General features: G+C 39.8%; 1 protein-coding gene and 1 non-coding gene across 2 annotated transcripts; both read right to left on the bottom strand.

The window, feature by feature from the left end:
* Positions 1 to 13,134: 13,134 nt before the first annotated feature.
* LOC123326426 lies at positions 13,135 to 13,236 on the bottom strand. The gene has a single exon (XR_006541086.1). It is a non-coding gene; the product is annotated as a U6 spliceosomal RNA (small nuclear RNA).
* A 1,103-nt stretch (positions 13,237 to 14,339) lies between these two features.
* Positions 14,340 to 20,851, bottom strand: SSMEM1 (serine rich single-pass membrane protein 1). Its single transcript, XM_021699416.1, has 3 exons — positions 20,669 to 20,851; positions 16,422 to 16,476; positions 14,340 to 14,833 (listed from the first exon to the last, which is right to left on the bottom strand). The coding sequence occupies exons 1-3, from the start codon at positions 20,849 to 20,851 to the stop codon at positions 14,340 to 14,342; spliced, it is 732 nt and encodes a 243-aa protein (XP_021555091.1).
* Positions 20,852 to 22,722: the final 1,871 nt, after the last annotated feature.

The raw sequence follows: 22,722 nt of genomic DNA, 5'->3' as shown, positions 1-22,722 counted from the left end.
TTTTTAAAATGATGTTGTATAAGAATACTAAGAATATGTAAAAATATGGAAAGATATTCACAGAATATTAAGTTTTTTTAAAAAACCACTTACAGGGCACCTGGGTGGCTCAGTCAGTTAAGCATCTGCCTTTAGCTCAGGTCATGATCCCAGGGTCCTGGGATTGAGTCCCACATCAGGCTCCCTGCTCAGCCGGGAGTCTGCTTCTCCCTCTGCCCCTCCCCACCTCTCATGCTCACGATCTCGCTCTCTCCCACAAAAATTAATAAGTAAAATCTTTTTAAAATTTTTAAAAAATAAAAAAATAAAAACCACTTACAAATAAATAAATACATACGTACCACTTACAAAACAAAACACACATTCAAATTATATAGGCGAAAAAGATATAGGAAGGAAATACCCCAAAAGTTAACCTAGTGATTTGGCTACAGAAATTGCCAAAAGTTCTATCTGGTTAACAGTAATTTTAATTTTCTTCATTTTGCTTAAAATTTAAATAAAAGAGGGGTGCCTGGGTGGTTCAGTCGTTAAGTGTCTGCCTTCGGCCCAGGTCATGATCCCAGGGTCATGGGATCGAGCCCCGCATCGAGCTCCCTGCTCCTGGGGAAGTCTGCTTCTCCCTCTCCCCCTGCTTGTGTTCCCTCTCTGGCTGTGTCTCTCTCTGTCAAATAAATAAATAAAATATTTTTTTAAAAAATTTAAATAAAAGAAAGAAAAGACCAAATCTCCCTCTGAGGTGGGATGGGCAACTACAGACCCCAGCGTCTTTTCTTATACCTTGGTCTCAACTTGGTTTGGCATCCCTCTTGATACTGTGCTTACTAGGCTGGCTTTCCTTTTGGTCTTGAGATCCTGATTTGAGTTCACCCTAATACTCCATTTTCCCACCTATGGGTACTTTGGGGCTCCCCAGAGCGCACCACCCTAGCAGCTCTCTGCTGCCCCCTCCTGCCACCAGCAGACAACCATTGTGTGGATCCAGTGGGATCCAGTTTACACTGGGCCCCCCCCACCTTCTTCCAAAGACAGTCTTTGCACTCGCTTAGGTCTAAAAGTCCATTACACAAATTCTTTTTTATATTAAGTCGGTTGGGGAGAACAAACAGACTCCATAGATCATTAACTGTTTGCAACACCAAGCTCAAAAGACCTCCGGTACAATAACTATTTGTCCTTCCTCAGAGCCACCCAAGGCCAAACTGTGAAGATTTGTCTTCTCATCCTTCTCTTTCTGCATTAGGTTCCCATTAATGGTTACCCCGGTTCAGGATCCATGAATGAATCCCTCATTTATGGAATATATCCTGAATGACCAGCACTGTTAAGTAAAAGGGTTCCAAAGATGAATAAGATTTTATCGGCCAAGACCTCGATGTCTAGACTAGCACTGTCCAATAGAACTTCTATAATGATGGAAATGTTCTTTATCTGCACTGTCCAGTAATGCAGCCACCAGCTACATGTAGCTAATGACCACTTGATATGTGACTAGTATGACTGGGGAACTGAATGTTTAAATTTTAATTAATTTTAACTTAAATTTGAGAACTAAGCAGTGTAAAATATTTTTCCTTTAAACACACTTTAGGGGCGCCTGGGTGGCTCAGTTGGTTAAGCAACTGCCTTCGGCTCAGGTCATGATCCTGGAGTCCCTGGATCGAGTCCCGCATCGGGCTCCCTGCTCAGCGAGGAGCCTGCTTCTCCCTCTGACCCTCCCCGCTCTCATATACACTCTCTCATTCTCACTCTCTCAAATAAATAAATAAATCTTTAAAAAAAATAAAAATAAAAATAAACACACTTTAATGTTCTGGTAGGACATTTTAACTATTGAAAATTCAGCACCCAAATTGAGATATGATGTAAGTATAAAATACACGTGTGATTTCAAGGACTTAGTATGAAAATTAGAATATAAAATATCTCATTAATAATTTTTTAATCATTTTTTTTTTTTAAGATTTTTTTTTATTTATTTATTTGAGAGAGAGAGAATGAGAGACAGAGCACGAGAGGGAAGAGGGCAGAGGGAGAAGCAGACCCCCTGCTGAGCAGGGAGCCCGATGCGGGACTCGATCCCGGGACTCCAGGATCATGACCTGAGCCGAAGGCAGTCGCTTAACCAACTGAGCCACCCAGGCGCCCTCATTAATAATTTTATATTCATTACATGTCAAATGATATTTATTGGATAATATAACTAGTATAGATTAGATACTATAGCTATATTAGGTTAATAGAACATTTATATTAAAATTAATTACACCTGTTTCCTTTTACCATTTTTTTAAGTTTTGTTTATTTAAGTAATCTCTACCTCCAACATGGGGCTCAAACTCACGACCCCAAGATCAAGAGTTGCATGTTCCACCAACTGAGCCAGCCAGACACCCCCAGTTACTAGAAAATTTTAAATATGTAGCTTGCTTTTAAATTTCTACTGGATAGCACTGTCTAGACAAAAAAAAAAAGGGACATCTAAACAGTCTCCTACTAAAACTATAGTTTCCTGAAACTTACACAAAAGTCTAATGCATAAAAGTTAAACACTAGACTTACCTGATATAACAGAATAGAATAGTTAAAGAGGTAAAAAAAATCATAAGATCCTTAATTTCAACAGGTATTAGGTAATGGCCTTTTATCCTAATTGAAAAAGTAATTCATGCTTCTTATTAAAAATTGAAACATTATAGAAATAACTCTGAAAGCTAAATTATTCCTAGAAATAATTAAGTTTTAGCTACATAAAAACATATTATTATTGGTTATTATTTATTTATTTATTTATTTGAGAGAGAGCACACGGATGCACGAGTTGGGGGGGGGCAGAGGGAGAGAGAGAAAGAGCCTCCCCACTGAGCAAGGATCCCAACGTGGGGCTCCATCCCAGGACCCTGGGATCACGACCTGAGCCGAAGGCAGACGCTTAACCCACTGAACCACCCAGATGTCCCTTATTTTTGTGAGTGTGACTTGGTAACTGTATTCTGGGGAGAACTGAATTGTATTCCACTATAAGGATGTATTATATAACTTATTCAACCAATTCTTTTTTTTTTCAAATGTTTTATTTATTTATTTGACAGAGAGAGGGAACACAAGCAGGGGGAGTGGGAGAGGGAGAAGCAGGCTTCCCGCCGAGCAGGGAGCCCGATGTGGGGCTCGATCCCAGGACCTCGGGATCATGACCTGAGCCGAAGGCAGACGCTTAACAACTGAGCCACCCAGGCGCCCCTTATTCAACCAATTCTTATTTACAGCATCCAATTTTTCACTATTTCAAAGCATATTACAAGGAACATTCTTGTAGTACTTTTGTATACTTTTTATATTTACTTTTTCTGCCTCTAAAATAATATTTGCATAGTAAAAACATTCAAACATTATTAAAAACTATAACAAAAAAGTAACTACCTCTCATGTTGCCCACCCTCCCTTGTCCCAATCTCTAGACTGTTACCAGGTGGTGTATATTCCACCAAAATTTTTTTCTGTATCTATATTAACCAGCTTATTTTTTTCTTTTACAGAATTTTAGACAGACCATACATACTGTCCAACTTACTTTTTAACATAAAAATACTGTTTGAGTGAAGCAGGTCAAAAGGTAAAAAGAAAAAATGCAGTTGATATAAAACAGAAATTTTAAATCATATTCAAAAATTGTTTTTAAAAAGAGTGTATTGCTGGGTCAGAGGGTAACGCTATGTGTAACTTTTTTGAGGATCTGCCAAAGTGTGTGCCCAACATTTTTATAGGCATTTTGGAAGACACAGAAGTGAAGATAATTCCTCGTTCCAAAGAGCTCACAGTTTACAATATATGGGGAGATGAGATAAACATGCATCATTAAAAGTATAATTATAATCTAGCTTATAATTAAGAGACAAACCATGTAGCTCTAAATTAAAAGTGGACCCACAGTCAGACACTCTTAGAGTGGGAAGGGCAGAGAAAAAAATATATGTATTATTGGGATGCCTTTCCATGTTAGTGCCTATAATTAGGTTACCAGTAAATACTCATCAATAAGAAACTCAATAAATTATGATATAGCTGTACAGTGGAATACTATGTGGACATTAAAAAAATAAGATCGAGGGGTGCCTGGGTGGCTCAATCGTTAAGCATCTGCCTTCGGCTCTGGTCATGATCCCAGGGTCCTGGGACAGAGCCCTGCATCGGGCTCCCTGCTCCAGGGGAAGCCTGCTTCTCCCCCTTCCACTCCCCCTGTTTGTGTTCCCTCTCTCGCTGTCTCTATGTCAAAAGATAAATTTTAAAAAAATCTAAAAAAGAAAAAAGATCTTAGTAGCTAGGCATATTTTTAAAAAAAGATCAATCTTTATGAACTAACATGGAATGGTGTAAAAAATATATGTATAAGCAGAAAAGGCAAGTTGTTGAATAGTGTATATTACAATTCAACTTTTGTAAGAGAAAAAATATTTGTACAATTATCCCTGGCTATCCAAGCTTATTTATTTCTAAATTCAGAGAGCAAGAGTTAAACGATGGGTAGTGAATTCAGATAGTGAAGGATACTAAGTTTTCTGAATGTATTCAGCTCCTGAATTTCAGAGAGCAAATAGTAAGAGTTGGGATGAGGAGAAATAGATCTCAAAATATTTATCTGAATCTATTCAGTTGTTAGGTTTGGAAAGCAACAGTCAAGCTTATTACATACGTTTACGTACAAAAATGGTCTGGAAATAATATGCACTGAACTGTTAGCAGTAATTATCTTTGGGGCGGAATTTTCTTTCTATTTTAACATAACTGTGTTCTGTGAGTTTCTTACAATGTATCCAAGTACTTCTAATCAGAAAACAACACAATAAAAATGTCATTTTTGAAAAGAAGATTCCAGGAGGCGCCTGGCTGCCTCAGTCGGTAGAGCATGCAACTCTTGATCTCAGGGTCATGAGTTCAAGTCCTATGCTGGGCATGGAGCCTACTTAAAAAAATTAAAATAAACAAATAAATAAATAAAAAGCAGATTCTGGGAACCTGGAAATCTAAGCAGATACAATATTTCAATGAATATCCATAAGTATGTACCTATTTCGTGTGTGTGTGTACCTCTGAAAGGATATTTCTGTTGGACCAGTCTTAACAGTAGATTGCTAGGTCACAGAGCATGAGCATTTTTTATATTCCCAGGTGGTCCTCTAAAGAAATTATACCAATTTTCTTTCCCACCAACAGTGTTTTGAAAGGGCCTTCGTCCCAAAATTGGTATCATCAAACACTGGACCTATGTCCGTCTAAAATAAGAAAAATACTTTGTTTTCTTTTTTATTTAATTATTTGTGAAGTTGATCATCCTTTTGTGTATCATTCAGAATCATTTAGAGTTCCTCTTCTGTGAACTTTCTATTCATATATTCTGCTGACCATTTTGGTACTAACTTATTTGGCTTTATCTTATTTTATTTATTTATTTATTTTTAAATGTTTTATTTATTTATTCATGAGAGTCAGAGAGAGAGAGAGGCAGAGGCAGAGGGAGAAGCAGGCTCCCCGCCTAGCAGGGAGCCCAATGCGGGACTCAATCCCGGGACCCTAGGATCATGACCTGAGCCGAAGGCAGACGCTTAACCATCTGAGTCACCCAGGCACCCAGGCTTTATCTTATTTTAAAAACTCTTTATATACTGGGGATATTAGGGCTTGCCCTAATTTTGTGTTCCAAAAATTTTCCCAGTTTGCCTTTGCCTTTTCACTTTATTTACTGACATTTTCTCTCTCTCTCTCTTTCTCCCCCTCGCTCTCTCTCCAGAAGTTTAAATATTTGTATGCAGTCCAAGTAAAGTCTTTTCTTTTAAGGCTTCTGGATTTTATTTATATTATGTTTGGAAAAGTCTTCCCAACTTTGAGATTAGGAAATTCTTTACTAGTGTTTTTTTCTAGTACTTTTGTGGTTTCCTTGTTTTATCTTTTAATTTTGTTCCATCTGGAATTAATTTTTATGTAAAGAATTAGTTCACATCACCTTTCAGATATATTCTTCAGGAATATGTTTTTCAGCATTTTATACGTGTTCTTTAATTTGTATCTCTCTTTTCCCACAAATGAACAGAGTCAACAGGCTTACGTCCAAATATGTAATTGATACTAAAATCCACCACTTCCAGGATGTCTAATGATTTCCAGCTTTGTCTCCACTGAATTAACCTTATAAAATCTACCCTTCTTATCACTAACATCAACACATTCACTTTACCATGTATAAATGTCAAGGACTAAATATTTGAATAGATGTATAAACATTGATGCACAAAGATATCAATGCCCTTGAAAGTAAACAAATGCAGTTGTTTGAAATGTTCATTCATGACCTCAAGTACAAAAATCCAAGTGCTGGGAGTTTAGGCATATCAATGCATAATGTCCAAAAAATCCAGTTATTTGACCATGAAACATAAGAGGAAGGTTGGGGGTTCATTATAGTCAGATAGGATTGGGGCTATGACAGGGGTTTCAACTGTGGGAACCCAACCTTCCTGGAAGAGCCACAGGAAATGTTACTGAAGCGGTGATCTTTGAGACTGGTCTCAACACTGAGGAGGAGTTCAACATTTGAAGATTTGGTGACTGGTGTTTCAGGTAGAGGAGGCAAGTGTGGGAAGATAGGCTAGAAGGGGCTTCTTAAAGTCCCGAGGCCATCTTTCTCCACACCCCACAACCTCCCCTCACCAAAGGAGGGAAGGATCTAATGTCATACTTATTCTTACTGATTATTTGACCTCGCTCATAATAAAAGTACTGCTCCACCCCTGCATATGCATTTTATACCTTCTTATCTTTCATTGTTTAATAAAAGGCTTTCAGTCAGAAACAAAGCAGATTGGGAGATTTTACAGGAGACAGCCAAATGACCTAACTGAGTCTTTTGTTGGTGTGGGGACCTGGAATACCAGGTGGCCTTGGCTTCTCACCCCCAGAATGCAACTCCTCGCCTGCAGAAGGTGACATTCTCCTTTTTGTCAAGGCCTGGATCCTGCCCTCACACCAAGGCCTGGATCCTGCCCTCACACAGGTCATCTTCCACATCCTTCCCCTTGAACTCTCAGCCTTTTTCCCTTCCTTGGTCCAAGCCCCCTACCTCCCACTGAGTCCCAATACACCCAAATCATGATTATACTGAAAAAAGAATTTTTTTCAATGTTATTTAAAAATTTAATCCTACTTGCTCTACTCCCTGAGCCCCAAGACTCTGCACATTGGAAATTAATTAAAAACTTTTAATTCCAGTATTCCCAAGATGGGAATGGCCTCGGGACTTTAAGAAGCCCCTTCTAGCCTATCTTCCCACACTTGCCTCCTCTACCTGAAACACCAGTCACCAGTATTCCCAACTTAGCAATCATCAGTATATAACTTAGCAATCATCAGTATATACTCCTGAACCTTCTATATGACATGGATTTTCTGCAAAGTGTGTTACGTGTGTTATTCTTTAGGCAGTGATGTGCTGGAGCCGTCTCAGACCGGTTCACCAGAGCCAACGTGCTCATCACTTCCCAACTCCACGTTCACTCATGCCACTTTGGTAGCTGAAATAAGCAATAGTGGGAGTATTTATATCATGCAAATCAGCAAGTGCTACAAAATCAGGGCTTTTAACAATCAGAGCCGATTGTTAAACATTTACCAGCACACCACTGTTTTAATGATTCTTTTGGTTTCCAGTAATAGAAACCCACTTGAGCTAGACTAAGCAAAGAGGGGAAATTATTATAAGAATCTGCTAGTGAAGTGGATGATGCCTGAGTGTGTAAACAAATGGGCCTTAGGAATTAACTGGAACCAGGGACTTGAAAACCATCAGAATTTTCCATCACATCTCTCCATACACTTAGGGACATAGGTGGCGGTCACCGTTGCAGCCCTCATGTGCAGACTAGACATCAATCATCAAACGAAAAGGGACCATTTCTTTCCTGTGCAGGTCTTTATAAGACTGAAGCAGCTTTTCCCAGAATGCCCCCAACCAGCAAACTTCCCTTTCCAGAATTAGCTCCCATGCCCCTTCATGAACCACCCGTGGACAAAGGAGTGAGGGGAAGGATGCCCCTGAAGAGGTGCAATTGGAGAAGAGATAAGAAGCCCCCGGCCCAAGGTGGCATTTCTCCAAGTCTCTCTGTCCCACACTCAACTCTCTGACCTGTTAGTCAGTCTTCCTAACTCTGGCTGCAGACCCTTCCTCTGGGACCTGGTTTTTATCTCCCTGCTTCCCTCTCTTGATTTATACTAATTAGCAGCAGAGTTGGCTCCCCGCCTGATATTCTCACTGCTAAATCAAGATTTTGAACACACGAAACTTCATGGTGACAGAAAGCCCTAATAAACGAGGACAATAATAGACAACAGGCCCCAGTAATAAGGCAGCCTGAGGAACCATCTACAAAAGAAGCCAAACTCCCAAGATAAAAGGTAAGAACTAGAAAGGAGCATGGCCTGGGATTATAACAGTTTTGTTTTTTTAAAAAAACATTTCATGCATGTCCTTTTGTGCACTGAGTTGAAATCTGCAATGAGAAATAAGTTATTCAAAACAGGACAAGTATAATTTTTTTCACAATACATCTATCCTCTGCCAACCCCTTGAGGTCTCTCTAATAACTTCCAGTCTACATACAAAAAAAAAAAAAAAAACCTCAGTCTTCTGTTTTTATCTGTAGCTTTGTGAAATTTAGATATAAGGTGTGGCTCTTCTTTACACTAAAAAGTGCCTATAAATGTGCAGTTCAGTTGATATGTAATAGAGACTAAAAAAATAAATAAATAAAAGGCATTTTCTCCCTTTGTCTCCTTCACCATCCCTGCATGTTTGTGCATAATTTGTGTTTCCTCTTACCCTCCCCTGCACCTCTGTGACCACATGTTCCTGACAGATAGAGAATATCCAGGTGGCCTGGTCCTTGGAAACTTGTCAGATGTTATTCAAAGCAATAAAGAACACATCATACAAGTCTTTGGTATATTGTTACAGGGAAACGCTGTTTAGACTTTACTAATTGGGAATTTGTGATAATTTGAGGAAGGGCTGGCTGAAGTTAACCTTTGTACTATCTATGGGGAAAAAAAAAGAGTTCACTGAAGTTCTGAATAGTGTAAACAAGATTGGAAAGGGCATAATTACCTACTTAAAAGAGCCAGTTGTTTTGAAAAGCTTTAGAAGTATCCTTTTACATACAAACAGGGTAATTATGATTTAAACAAAGGCTGGCCTGTTTCTAAGCCTTCTTTGAAATGTCAATTACAAATTACACTTGTTTATTCATCAAGGCAAAACCTAGCCCTGTGTACCAGGCAACAGTTGGTTAGCTGGCTTCCACTTACTCTATTTGAAAATAATAAACCTAAAGTTCTTTTAAAGTAGTATAATTTAATTCAAGCTTCTCACTAATCTAGACAGGTGGCCCATCCTACAGTGTGGGTGAAGATTTACCAAGTCCTCGCATACGACAGTGGGGAATGCCCGGAGTGACAAGTGCCTTCACTAACTTAGTGGAAGAGTTGGCTGATACAGAAAATCTCCAAAGAAAGCCACTCCAGAGCGGTGGCTTTTGTTTTGTATCTTAACCATAGCAAGAAACACATTTTGCATTGCAACTCAGTCCGCACACCCTGAAATCAAAACAATACTTACCTTTATTATGTACAATGCACTGTTATTTTCTATTTATTTTTTAATAAATGCCAGTCGCAACCGTCTAAATTGATTCCACAATCCATGCATGGGTTGCTGTTTTGGAAACACTGGGATCTGCGGGGAGATAGTTCTCCATCCTGAGAGAAAGGGGTGGGGCTGGGGAAGAGCTGTGGTTGCTCCTGGTTTCCTTGGCAGTGTCCTCTCTAGCTCTCCACTCACATCCTTGGCCACCAACCTCACTGCTCGAGTCACTACTGCCTCTTGTTCCTGGACACTGCAGAGCTCATTTCTACCCTCACCAGCTTCCAGCCAAGTTTCCAGTCCCCCCAGTTCCCACCCCCCCCTTTTCTTCAAAAGACCACCCTGAGTTTCCGCCTGATCTGTGGATAAGCTGGCCAAGCTCACCACGGCAGACGAAGTGAGCTGATGCTGTAAGGCCTCTCCACTCAACAGTGGGCACCCTCCCCAGCTTAACGGCTCCCATCTCTGATTCTTGGCCCCATTTTCCACTAACATCCTTCTCTGGTCTCTGGACTCAGCTTGGTATTTGTATCTCCCAAGTTCTTATCTAATTGCTCTCCATTAAGAACATGGATAACGTGTTATCATCACGGTAAAAACAACATCTTTGTGGCCAGACAAAACCCAAGACCCAGCTCCCCTACACTCACCAGCTGTGTGACCTTGGGTGGGTCATTTTATTTTCCTGAACCTCAGTTTAATCATCTATAAAATTGGGAAAATATCTATTTTGCAGGCTTGTGAAGGATAATAATCCTTATAAAATGCTTACTTCGGTGCCTGGCACATAACAAGCATTCTCTAAATGTTGCCTATTACCTGTATTATCGTTGCTGTTATTATTGGCTTCTCCCACCAAAACCACACCACTCCTGGAGGGCAGATACTGGTTCAGAGTTTGAGACTGTGCACCCTATAGACACAGTCCCCGTTCCCCATTCCCCACCCCATCTCCAAATACCTTCTGTGTGATACTCTTATTCTTCCCCATATCCATCTCAGTTAGACCCTTGCTTCCATTCCATAGTTCTCTGCATTGCAGTTTGTGACAAGAATTGTGATGCTTGATGTAAGCGGACAGGGGTCAGTTCTTATCATTCAGCTGCATGAAGGGACCACAGAGAGGAGGTGAGCCCAAGAATTCCACGCCCCCCCTCAAGCAAGCTACCCCAACAGATTGCAACCTTCTACCATGAAAACCAGAGGCAGCCTACTTTATCCCATGCAGCAAGGGGGGACTGATGAAGGGACTGTGTAGCAGCCAGGGACCCCATCCTGACAGCTCACCCCAGGCTCTGCGTACAAGCAACACCCGGCCACAACTAGTGTTTGCAGCCCTGGGTTCATGAACCATCTGCCACCTCACGGGTATTGTTCCTCGCTCAGTAATCCAGTTCCAACGTGCCTGGCTACACTTTTGCTCTTCCCCTATGATGTCCTTGCCTTATTCCATTGATTCCATGATTTCTCTCTTTGGCTTTGGATGTCCTCCCACCTGTGTTTGGCCTCTGTTTTCTTTAATGTACTCACAGATTATCCTAATCTCCTCACATCGATAGCCCCTGGTTTAACTCAATCCCGATTCCTTCTTCTACCCCCTGGCTATCTCCTGCCCCCTCAATCTGTTCTAGCCCCATGGACAAGAAAAGTAGCAGTCTGTGATATGACTCTTCAGATAATAATGTCATTGGTTCATATTCTAGATCCATAAGCAAAACATTTGGGGCATGGGTCCTTGCTCTGTTATCTGGAAAATAGTCCTCACCCTCCTTTTCCTGGTGAGATTATATCTGCTTGGACATCATTATGGCTGTGTGAGAGGTGGTGAGTGACTTACCTTGAAATCAGGATCTTTCATCTTCAGAGAATAATGACTAAGATCATGGTAATTAAGAGCCCAAACTCTGAAGCCGGACATCATGGGTCTAAATCCTGTCCCTGCAACTTGCTATTATAGCTTGAGCTTGGGGTTTTTTTTGGGGGGGGGGGCCTTCTGCCTGAGAGAACAAAGTCAGGGAGAGTGACAAGGAGTAAGGGAAGTTCACAGAAAAGTTTGATGCTTGAGGTATCTCTTGAAGTCCTGCTTTTTGCTCATGGCCTCAGACCTGTTCCAATACTCAGGTAATTTGAACAGTCAGACAGACTCCACAAATAAGCTCAAAAATGTCACCCCATGTCCTGGATTCTAGTGGCCTAGTTCCAGTGGTCAGAGCTCCCACATTGCCCCCACCCCACCCAGTTCCCTGTGTTGCAATCAGTTAAGAAAGCTACTATTAGCAGGAGTAACCAAAGTCATAGCTTGTGGTCTCTCTGCCAGCGAGTCATGAAAGTCTTAGTCCTTATTATCAGGCTGCAGTCTTTATCATATTTGTAATACCTAAGTCCTTCCCCAAGACTTAAGCCCTTCTTTGAACTCTAGCCCTGTGACTACAGTCCCTTCTCCTTGCCAGCCAGCCCTCTTCTCTGGAATCGGGGCCTTCTTTTACATCCCAGCTGGGGTTCTGCTATCCATCTGGAGAAGGGTCTCCAGAATGGCCACCCATCTAGTAAGTCCTGCCTGAATACCCCATTGCTGGGCTTCCCACTTACCTGAAAAGCCCAACCCCATGTATGTCTAGATTGCGGCTAACTTTTGATAAAGACTCTGACCCAACTTTAGTCAGGCTCCTCTGAGCCCTCTTTAAGACCAGATCTCAACTTTGGTGTCTGGCCCAGTTTTAGCCAGAATCCTGCAGTGAGTTTATTGGGAGCACCCCCACCCTTGATATCTGATCAAGTTTTTCATCCTCTGTCTTTGATGTCTGAGTCCTTGGCTGCCTTTAGCAAGAATCCTGTTAGGTCAGTTTAACAGGAATCCCGCTTCCCTTGATGTCTCTCCTAGTAGTTTTCCATTTTACCCCTTACCCTGCTCCTTGGCTATCAATCACGACCCCTATTACAATAGTCTTTTTCTTTTTAAGGTATGGTTGATAGACTTATTTTCTTTTATAGCACTTTGTGGCATCATTATTTTTTTAACTCTTCAATCTTAACCTTATTGAGTTATAATCCCAACTTTATTGTATAAGTTTAAGGTGTACAACATGATGGTTTGATACACATATATATTGTGAAAGATTACCACAATAAGATTAGTTACCACATGCACCATCTCACATGACTGCCATTTTGTTGTGTGTGGTGAGAACATTTTAGGTTTACCCTTAGCAACTTTCAACTAAGTAATTGTAACAGCATTGTTAGCTAGAGTCACCAAGCTGTACATTAGATGACCCAAAACTTACTAATCTGACAGCTGAAAGTTTGGACACTTTGACCAACATTTCCTCATTTTCCCCAGCCCCAGCCCCTGGCAACCACCATTGTATTCTCTGTTTATGTGAGTTTGGCTCGTTTAGATTACACATATAAGTGAAATGATACAGTATTTGTCTTTATCTGACTTATTTAAAAATACGGAATGCTCTACCAATTTGTATGTCAGCCTTGCACAGGAACCATGCTAATCTTCCACTGTTCCAATTTTAGTATACATACTGCCAAGGGGGGACTATAGTTGTCTTGAATAAAGTCTTCCCTACCATATTTAACAAGTGTCAGAGGCACCTGGGTGGCTCAGTCGGTTAAGCATCTGCCTTCGGCTCAGGTCATGATCCCAGGGTCCTGGGATCGAGCCCCATGCCAGGATCCCTGCTCAGGGGGGAGTCTGCTTCTCCCTCTCCCCTCTGGTGCTCTCTTCCTTTCTCTTTCTCTCTCAGATAAATAAAATCTAAAAACAAAAAACAAAGGGGCACCTGGGTGGCTCAGTCAGTTGGGCGTCTGCCTTCGGCTCAGGTCATGATCCCAAGCTCCTGGGATCAAGCCCCGCATTGGGCTCCCTGCTCGGTGGGGAGCCTGCTTCTCCCTCTCCTGCTCCCCCTGCTTGTGCTCTCTCTCTGTCAAATAAATAAATAAAATCTTTAAAAACAAATTTAAAAAACATAACCAAACAAAACAAAAACAAAAAACAGGTGTCAGAATGATTTTTTCTTTAACATTTGCCATTACCTTTGGACAATAACCAGGTGGACAGCCCACAGCCCAGCCACCCTCTGGTCCATGCTCCCTTCCCTCCTTGCTCTACTCTGGGAATCAGGTATTTTTCCAGGCTCTTGAGTTCTTCCTCCTCACCAACTGTAGCTGACACATATGCAGCAATACAGCTCAGATAGAGTCACCAGAAAATACGGACCTGGAGAATATGGTCCATTCCATGCCAACCAGTGTCACCTAATTCACTCAGTCAGTCAATCAAAACATACAAATAAATTTAAATGGTTTCTGAACATAAATATATTTTCAAAGAGCTTCCTTATTTGTATTACAGACATAAACAAAATACATACACTCAAGGAATAAAATATGTCTTGTGCTCTTTTGAATTAAAAAATCATAGTAGAAGCAGATCTTTGATGTTCTAATGGTGCCATAAACAAATTCACTGGCCTGTTTTTGGACAAAGAATTATCTGAAATTTTACCTCTTGGGTTTCAAGTATGTTTTTGTTGTTAAAAGACTTTATTGTAAAAGCCTCCGCACCTAGAGTTCTGGTGATTTTTTGTGTTTTATTCATCTCTTTCATCTGGCTCCAAGTAAGGTAAGGACTTGATAAAATTCAAAATTTACTGAATTTTGTATTAATGTCAGGTACACAATTTTCCTCTTGAATATCTGCCTTCATGTGGGTTACTGAAGTACTTTGAAGGAAATGGCGGGTCAACCATTCATTCGTTCTCATGGCTTTGCAGTGGAGGCAGGGCCTTTCCCTGATTTGGTAACTTCCCACATTCCTTTGCCTCTGAGCTAGTTTTCTCTTCTTAATACTAGCTGGTGATGGATGGTGTTCACTTTCACTCTCCTTCCACGAGGAGGCTCCCGAGTTAGATTCTTCACTGTCACACTCAGTAGTATCACTATCGTGTTGGATCTGATTCACCTGGCTGAACTGAGAATGGCGCCGGGCTCGTCTTTGTTCAAGATAGGCATTGACCAAAGCCATTTCTGAGTCCGTTACAGGGGTAAGTTGGCTCTGCTTTGGTTTTTTCATCATTTGTAAAGAGTCCCAGTCACCATCTTTGCTTTGCCGCTTATAGGAAGTGTCTTTGCTTGCTAACAACCAATGAAACAAATCAAGATGTTAGGCATGTCATTGGTTACTGTAACTTCATATTACCTAAGGAAGCCTATGGCATGTGCAGATTCACTCTCGGTTGCCATTTGGCAAGCCACCACTTGTCTTCACTCATTTGCAAGTGTTGGCAGCTGCCTGCATTTTCCAGTACGATACCAAGTCTCCTAGAGACCAGAAGGGCCAAATAGATGCTTGACACACTGCTTTTGAAGCTTTGTGGACCCCTGATATAAGATCGGGGGGGAAAGGTCGCCAAGATTTTCCAGAGAAGGACCCTTTTTTCCCTTGCCTTGAAGTCTTAAAGATTCAAGTATGTATGTGAATATGATTTGGGTAGCAGGAAACTAAAAAGGATCTTTTCTTTACACAGTGCTGTGCTATAGTTGTCTTCTACCAGCTAGCTCACAAGAACAGAGGGTTACACTTTAAGGAATTCTGAGATGATTGTTAAAACACAACCCATAAGTCAAAATTAAATTATACAAACTTACCATTAAATCCACATATTACACATAAATGTAATAAATATTTGAAACTAATCACTTCCTAATTATTTTATGACATTTTATTAAGAAATAGCTCTCGAAGCTATTTATTTCTGTCTTATCTGGATATTGGAAATACTATGTAATGGCGTGTTACTGTGCGTCTATTCCCAACTCCACTCCAGTAACAACATCATGTTGGTAATTTGAAATCAGTGTGGGTGGGATAAAAATCAATGAGCACCAAAAATCAGGTATTTTTTTTTTTAATCAGGTCTTGTTCATGGTTTTGTGGATCATCAAGGCTTAATGTGATAAAAAACATGTTACTAACATAGATTACACTTAAAAGTGTCATCCTGTAGCCACTACATTGTGAATCACACCCAAAAACGAGGAAATATCCTTCCAGAATATTCTAAAACGATTATCCAATTCAGCAGAGAAGTCATATCATTGACAACCAAGGTAAGTTGTAACATACATCTTCCTGCTTCCTTCATCTTACTCCTTAACTTACAGGAAAATAACATTCATATCAGACTACACTTGTTCATCCATTGCAACCATCGGTTGGCTAAAGATGCAAGGGTCTGGCAGAAGTCATGGAAAAGTGTTTTGCCAAAATTGGTGGTCAAGATGGAATTTACCATAAAGTGTATCATACATTTTGTTACTTGTAAATTGTGTGATATACATCCTTCATATCAGGAACATTTAAAAAAAAAAACACGTATATACACATACCCATTTTTGGAGAGCCAGTTGTTAAACATTTACCAGCACACCACTCCTTATAGGTTATTAAAAAGTGTCATATAAAGCTCACAGTCCTGTAGCAACACTAACAATAAAGTTATATGAAAGGCAAGCTGTATGAAGGGAGAATACTTGAGGAATGAAAAGAGAGCTTGAGCTCTATTAAAGGTAGCTAAGCTGTCTTGCGCTAAAGCAAGGAGCCCATCCAAGGGTCTGCCACAGCTCTGGGGAGGCCCTTTAACCACACTCGGTTGTCTGATTTCCACATTCAGCACATATTTCTCTCATCATACTCCAATACCAAATATGCACCAGCTCTCACCTTTACTGACTGAGGTGCTGGTCCCACTGTCTTCATCCTTTTTCTTCTCCGACATCTGTTTCAGAAATACACAGATCAGTAATAGCAATCTCAGTTGGTTGTTTTTCACTTACATAAAACACTGTTGCCCTAGATTCTTGGACAATGTCTAATTTTAAACATTCAGTACAATTCAATAAATTCTTATTGAGTTCCTATTATAGTGATCCTCTTGTCTGCTGCCCACTGGAAGACCAGGCTTTGATAGCAGAGTCTGCCAAAACGTTTTGAACCAAACCAAATGGAACAAAGACTTGAGAGAAAAAAATACTGATGAGGATCTACGGGTTATAAAGTTTTCCCGTACTCACAATGTAAAGAAGTATCATTTAAACATCATTTAAAAACAGATTTTATAGTACTGGGATTCATTTTTAATTACTTTGTAAAGGACATTTTATCAGGTCACCTTTTTTGTAACCCTTGAAATCTTTACCAGAGTTCATAAACTTAATATCTCCTAAGTCTTTCAGAAACTTTCCTCCAAAATGCAACCATAACATATTATCTGTGAGTGTGGCAACAAAAAAGAAATGGATTTCTTTGAACTGTTTCAATTTCAAATATCCTAGCCCAATACTCCATAAATAAATTTGTCCCATTGTTCAGATCAGTGTCCCATTTTCTGATGCTGAACATGATTTTGCTAAAATATAAATATAAAGCAACTCTTTCAAAATACATCAAAACTTTAGAGATACTCATAACACTTTTGACACATAATAATTCTTACTAGGAATCTATCACCAGGAAATAACCCCTCAAAGAGAGAAAACTTTGTGCACAAAAATAATCTCAGTGTAATTAGGATAATATAAAATTCAAAAATCAAAGTAGGCAATGGTTAAATTATGGTACAATCATAATATATAGTTGTACAAATTATTATAATAAAAGCATGTCTCAACATGAGGAAATACACGTTATACTATTAAGTTAAAAATCAAGATGCAAATTTGTATATGCAGTATAATCACTAGCTAGCTAAAAATATGAAAAGACTTTAAACAATGTAGACAAGTGTTAGCAATGGTTGACTGTGAGTGAAACAGTGATATTTTTCCTTTTAACTTTTCAGGTTGTCTACAATTGGGGAAAAAATGAATTTTTATAGAAAGTCAAACTCCCTTTGGGTTGAAAATGCCATACGTGGGTATTCGTAACTACAATCGAGGATCCTTGGCCCGTTCTTTTCTTAATATCTGATCTCTACAACAGCAGGTAAGTATCTTTAATGAGGTGCCTCTCTGCTTTTTGGGTTACTGCAAACGTTCTCTGAAAACCTTTAAGAGTAGAATCCTCTTTTGAGATATCTCTCTTTTAACAATGATTGGGGGGGGGGAGGCTTATTTTACTTATTTATTTATTTTTATTTATTTATTTTTTTAAAGATTTTATTTATTTATTCATGAGAGATAGACAGAGAGGCAGAGGCAGAGGGAGAAGCAGGCTCCCCGCGGAGCAGGGAGCCCGATGCGGGACTCGATCCCAGGACCCTGGGATCATGACCTGAGCCGAAGGCAGACGCTTAACCAACTGAGCCACCCAGGCGTCCCGGGGGAGGCTTATTTTAAATTTAATACTTATAGAGTTAATTATTAAATGATTAGAAGTTTATCCACCTAAAAGTTCATAGTAGTTGGTTATTTCCATGTAATCTGGAGCGGTTTTTTCTCATTTTTTTGTACTTTCCTATAATTTCCACGTTTTCTATAATGCATACTTTTGTAATGGGCAGGGAGAAATGTTTAAAAACATTTATTAGGTTTACATCATTTTTACGGAAAGCTTCCATATTTGACTTGATGTCAAATCAAAATATAATCCCCAAATCAAAAGATTTTGCATCAAGCTAAGTGGAATTGCACGAACTGTGGTTACCAAAAGCATTTTATTAACTATCTGTGTGTGACTCAGTGAGTGAAAACATCAGCAGGGCCTGCCCTGAGGAGTAGGCGAGAACAGTGGAGAGATCTAGGTATGGCTCTGCCTTGAGCCATGGCACAGGTCTGCAGTTTTAACAATTCACTTGACACCTCCTAAAGCTCAGTTTCCACATATGCAAAATGAGAAGCTTGGACCAGTATTGTTTGGAAAAATACCAGCACTAGAAGTCTGAATAAACACTAAACAAACATATAAGCTAAATATAGTATTTATAGTGTCTGAAAGCAAAAGGGTGAATGCATCTTAAAGAGTGGCAAATCCAGAGGAAATCAGTGTGCTTCACATTTGAGGATAATTACCACCACATTTCCATCACGCTTTTACCATTACTTCAAGGTTTGTAAATAAAGGCTCATAGTTTAGCAGAGAAAATGAAGTTCAAAGTGAAAGAAAAATTCCATCCTCCTTGACTAGCTCTCATATGGTTCTCAGATTTCAAATCTGCGACCCTTCACAAGAAGCAGTTCAGCCGATTGTAACTGCCATAGGGGTACAAAGTGAAAGACGAAACCTCTAAGATAATTAAGGTTTTAATCAGCACTGAATAGATTTAATTCAACATTTCAGCTATGTTTTGAAGCAAATGAATTACATGGCAGGAAACCTGGGTCTATTTCTCCTCCATCACTAACCACTTGTGTGACATTGGACAAGTCACTTAATTTCTTTGGGTCTTATTTAAAAAAAAAAAAAAAAAGGGGACGCCTGGGTGGCTCAGTTGGTTAAGCGACTGCCTTCAGCTCAGGTCATGATCCTGGAGTCCCAGGATCGAGTCCCGCATCGGGCTCCCTGCTTGGCAGGGAGTCTGCTTCTCCCTCTGCCCCTCCCCCCTCTCATGTGCTCTCTCTCATTCTCTCTCTCTCAAATAAATAAATAAAATCTTTAAAAAAAAAAAAAAAAGGAGGGATACTGGTATCTTACTTGCCTACAAAAAGGAGGCTGGACTGCATGCTGTCTTAGGTCCTTGAAGCTCAGGCTCTATGATTCCAAAGAGCTGATGCAAGCAAAGGAGCAGAAGAATAACTTAGACCTCTTAAGTGGTGTTCATGATGAAATTGCCAGGAATCAATTTCAATTTTTTTGTTAATTTTCTAAAGTAGCTTTTCTGGCCAATCCAGACAAATTCAATATACTTAGCTAGGGAGTCTAGGACACATATAAGGGATCACTATTCTAAATCTCCTTTTGGCTAAGTATCTACTTTAAGAAGCATTTAGACTTTAGATGGAACTTCTTCTTAGGGGGAAGACATGGTGAGGGGAAGAGTCTTTGATTATTATAATGGAACCCAGCTGGCATAGACATAACAAAACTCCTCCTTTCCATCTAGAGTTGATGCAGCACTCAAGTCTAGCTGACCATTGCCAGGCCAGCGCTCTGGCTGTAATGCCAAATGATGGTGGTTTGATTAATCATCAGCCTGGTATTAATGGCCAGCAAGGACTCCATGTCAGCAATTTATAAGAGCTCAGTTACTCAAAATATGTTGGAGATTCACAGTCCTGAAAAACTGGGCTATCTCATTCCTAAGAGGATGGCATTTTCTTCTGCTAGTAGGTGGTCTAAAGTGGTGACTTTTGTTCTGTTTAGTTTAGTTTAGTTCTGCATCTTATCTTTCAGGAGAGTACATTGCTTCATTCTAAAAGCTCCCAAATCCTACAACATGTATTCTATAAATATGACAACTTTTGTATCTTTGCTTAGAATTACGTGGCTACAAAAGGAATTTGGAGGTCATTTACCAGTAGGGAAATTTATCCCAGCATTACACAGGCTATGGACAAACTGCAAACAACCTAGATGTCTCAGAATTGCAGATTTGTTATGGTGCAACCACAAGGCAAAATTATGCAGTCATTAAGAGTGCTGCTGTGTGAATATGATTTGAGGAAGTGTTACAATATAATATTAAGTTTTTAAAAAGCAGGATATGAAAATATATACAATGCAATACCAACCATGTAAGATCAAAGAGAGATTGAGAGAAATATACGGAGATAGAGAAAAAGACAAAAAAACTAGAATATTACTCCAAAATATTAACAACGGCTATCTCTAGGAAATAGGATCACAGTAGTTTAAATTTTCTTCTTCATCCTTTTCTGTATTCTTGGATGCTCTAGAACGAGATTGCATTATTTTTAAAACTAGAAAACAAACTTTTAAAAAAGTAGTTTGATCGAAGTAAAGTGAATTTATTTTATGGAAAATCCCCTATGATAGAGTAAACATATTATTTTAAATGAAATAGGATATCCTACCCAGACAGAAGCCCGAGAGAAGAACATCAGGACCAATATAATGACAAAATACCAAAGCAGGAAGTTCCCTATTGCCCCGCAAGAGTCATCCTTCCGGCATTCATATTCCTGACTTGGGATGGTAAAACTTAAAGGGATGGGGGGAGGATCCACCTCCCAAAATAAGGAAAAAAGGTCTCCCATGATGGCTTCTTGCTTTGAAAATAAAGCATGCTCAAAAGAATGAAGATGACCGAGAAGTACTTCACTCCATGTATATGACAATTTCCTTGACAACCTATTGTGACATACACTTCAGTAACTGTGACAGGAACTGACAAACACTTCTTGGATTTCTAAGTTTTTGGAAGATTTACCTAAATTATTTCTATGAAAGTTTATGGTATTTCCCCCATACATCAAAAGGGTGCACTCTACCTTAATCTTTTTTTATTTTCCTGAAACTTGTACATACTGTATTTTCTTTAAATTTTAATGTCTGTAAAATCTAAGACTCTGAGGTATCCATTCTTTTTTTTCAGTCTCTTCGTATGTATCATATCACTGTAAATTGACATGCACACATCTAACATGTTATAGACTGAACTGCGTTCCCCCACATTCATATGTTGAATGAATAACCCCCAATTTGACAATAACCAGAGATAAGGCCTTTAAAGAGATAATTAAGGTTAAAGAGGTCATAAAGATAGGGCCCTAATCCAATATGACTGATGTCCTTATAATAAGAGAAAGAGACACCCCAGGGGTGTGTGGACACAGGAAAAAAAGGCCATGTGAGGACACAGAAGGCCGCCATCTTCAAGCCAAGGAAGAGGTCTCAGGAGAAACCAGTTTTGCTGGTGCCTTGGTCTTGGACTTTCAACCTGCAAAACTGTGAAAAAATAAATTTTTGTTGTTTAAGCCACCCAGTCTGTGGTATTTTTTATGGTAACCCTTGCAAACTAATACATAATGCCAGTTAGCAAAACACTATATATAACAGTGTTCCTTCTTAAGCCTTCAATAAGTGCACAGTAACTTAAGGACATTAAGAGAGGAAATAAAGATGTGTCTATTGTAGGGGTGCCTAGGTGGCCCAGTCTGTTAAGCCTCCGATTCTTTATCCCAGCTCAGGTCTTGATCTCAGGTTGTGAGTTCAGGCCCAGCTTGGGCTCCATGCTAAGCGCGGAGCCTACTTAAAATAAAGAGAAAAAAAAAGATGTGTCAATTTCTTAGGAAAGAGCACTGAAGCCCTTCACTTTGAACAATTTTCGAGTTAGTTCATCTCTGAATCTAAAACTAGAGCAAAACACCATTGCTGCTAAGGCATTCTTAAAAATTATTAAAATCACAGTTTTTAAAAATCTGTTAGATCTTTAAGAGCATAGCATACCTGCCGATTCCATTAATATGCAATACCACAAGGAAACTTAATTTTCTTCTATTTGACCTTAGGAGCATCTTAGGAAAAATTTTGGTCATTGACACGTACATGATATAACAATCCACTAGCTTATTGTGAAAAGGCGTGATGTTTTCATTAGGGTACCATTTCTCCACACCCCAGTGGGCGGGTCCCCACGCCCTGCTCCTCGTGGCTGTTGGCCCTGTGCCTTAGACCTGCAACGTCTCGTCCAGGAAGCTCGCCAGGAGCCTGCCAGTCTCACCCCCTCCAGGCTCACCATGCCCCCCCTCCTGCCCCTCTAGTGCACAGGTCGGCTGAACTCCTCCAGACACTAACCAGGGAACTCCACTTTTACAGCCCCGCGCGTGGCTCAGTGGCACAGTATAGGCGTTTGTATTTGTTAAAAAAAAACAGACTGAACTCCCTGATGAGCCTTTTTCTCAGGGTTAGTAGTTCTTCCGAAGAATATGCATGAAAAGTAACGACTGGATTTTTTTAACCTCAAAACCACTAGCAACTTTAACACATTTGGGGCTTTCTTCCTACTGCTGCACCCTTATTCCAAGGGTATTTAAGAATTTACATCGGGTCAGAACACTTATTTTTGTGAGAAATGCTTTGCTGTCGCTGATGGGTGTCTGGACACGTTACCACATACCCTACCCTA

This window comes from Neomonachus schauinslandi, chromosome 12 (genome assembly GCF_002201575.2).
Source record: "Neomonachus schauinslandi chromosome 12, ASM220157v2, whole genome shotgun sequence".
NCBI classification, from domain to species: Eukaryota; Metazoa; Chordata; class Mammalia; order Carnivora; family Phocidae; genus Neomonachus; species Neomonachus schauinslandi.
The sequence above is the reverse complement of the archived record's forward strand: the minus strand, read 5'-3'. Positions and strand labels throughout refer to the sequence as shown.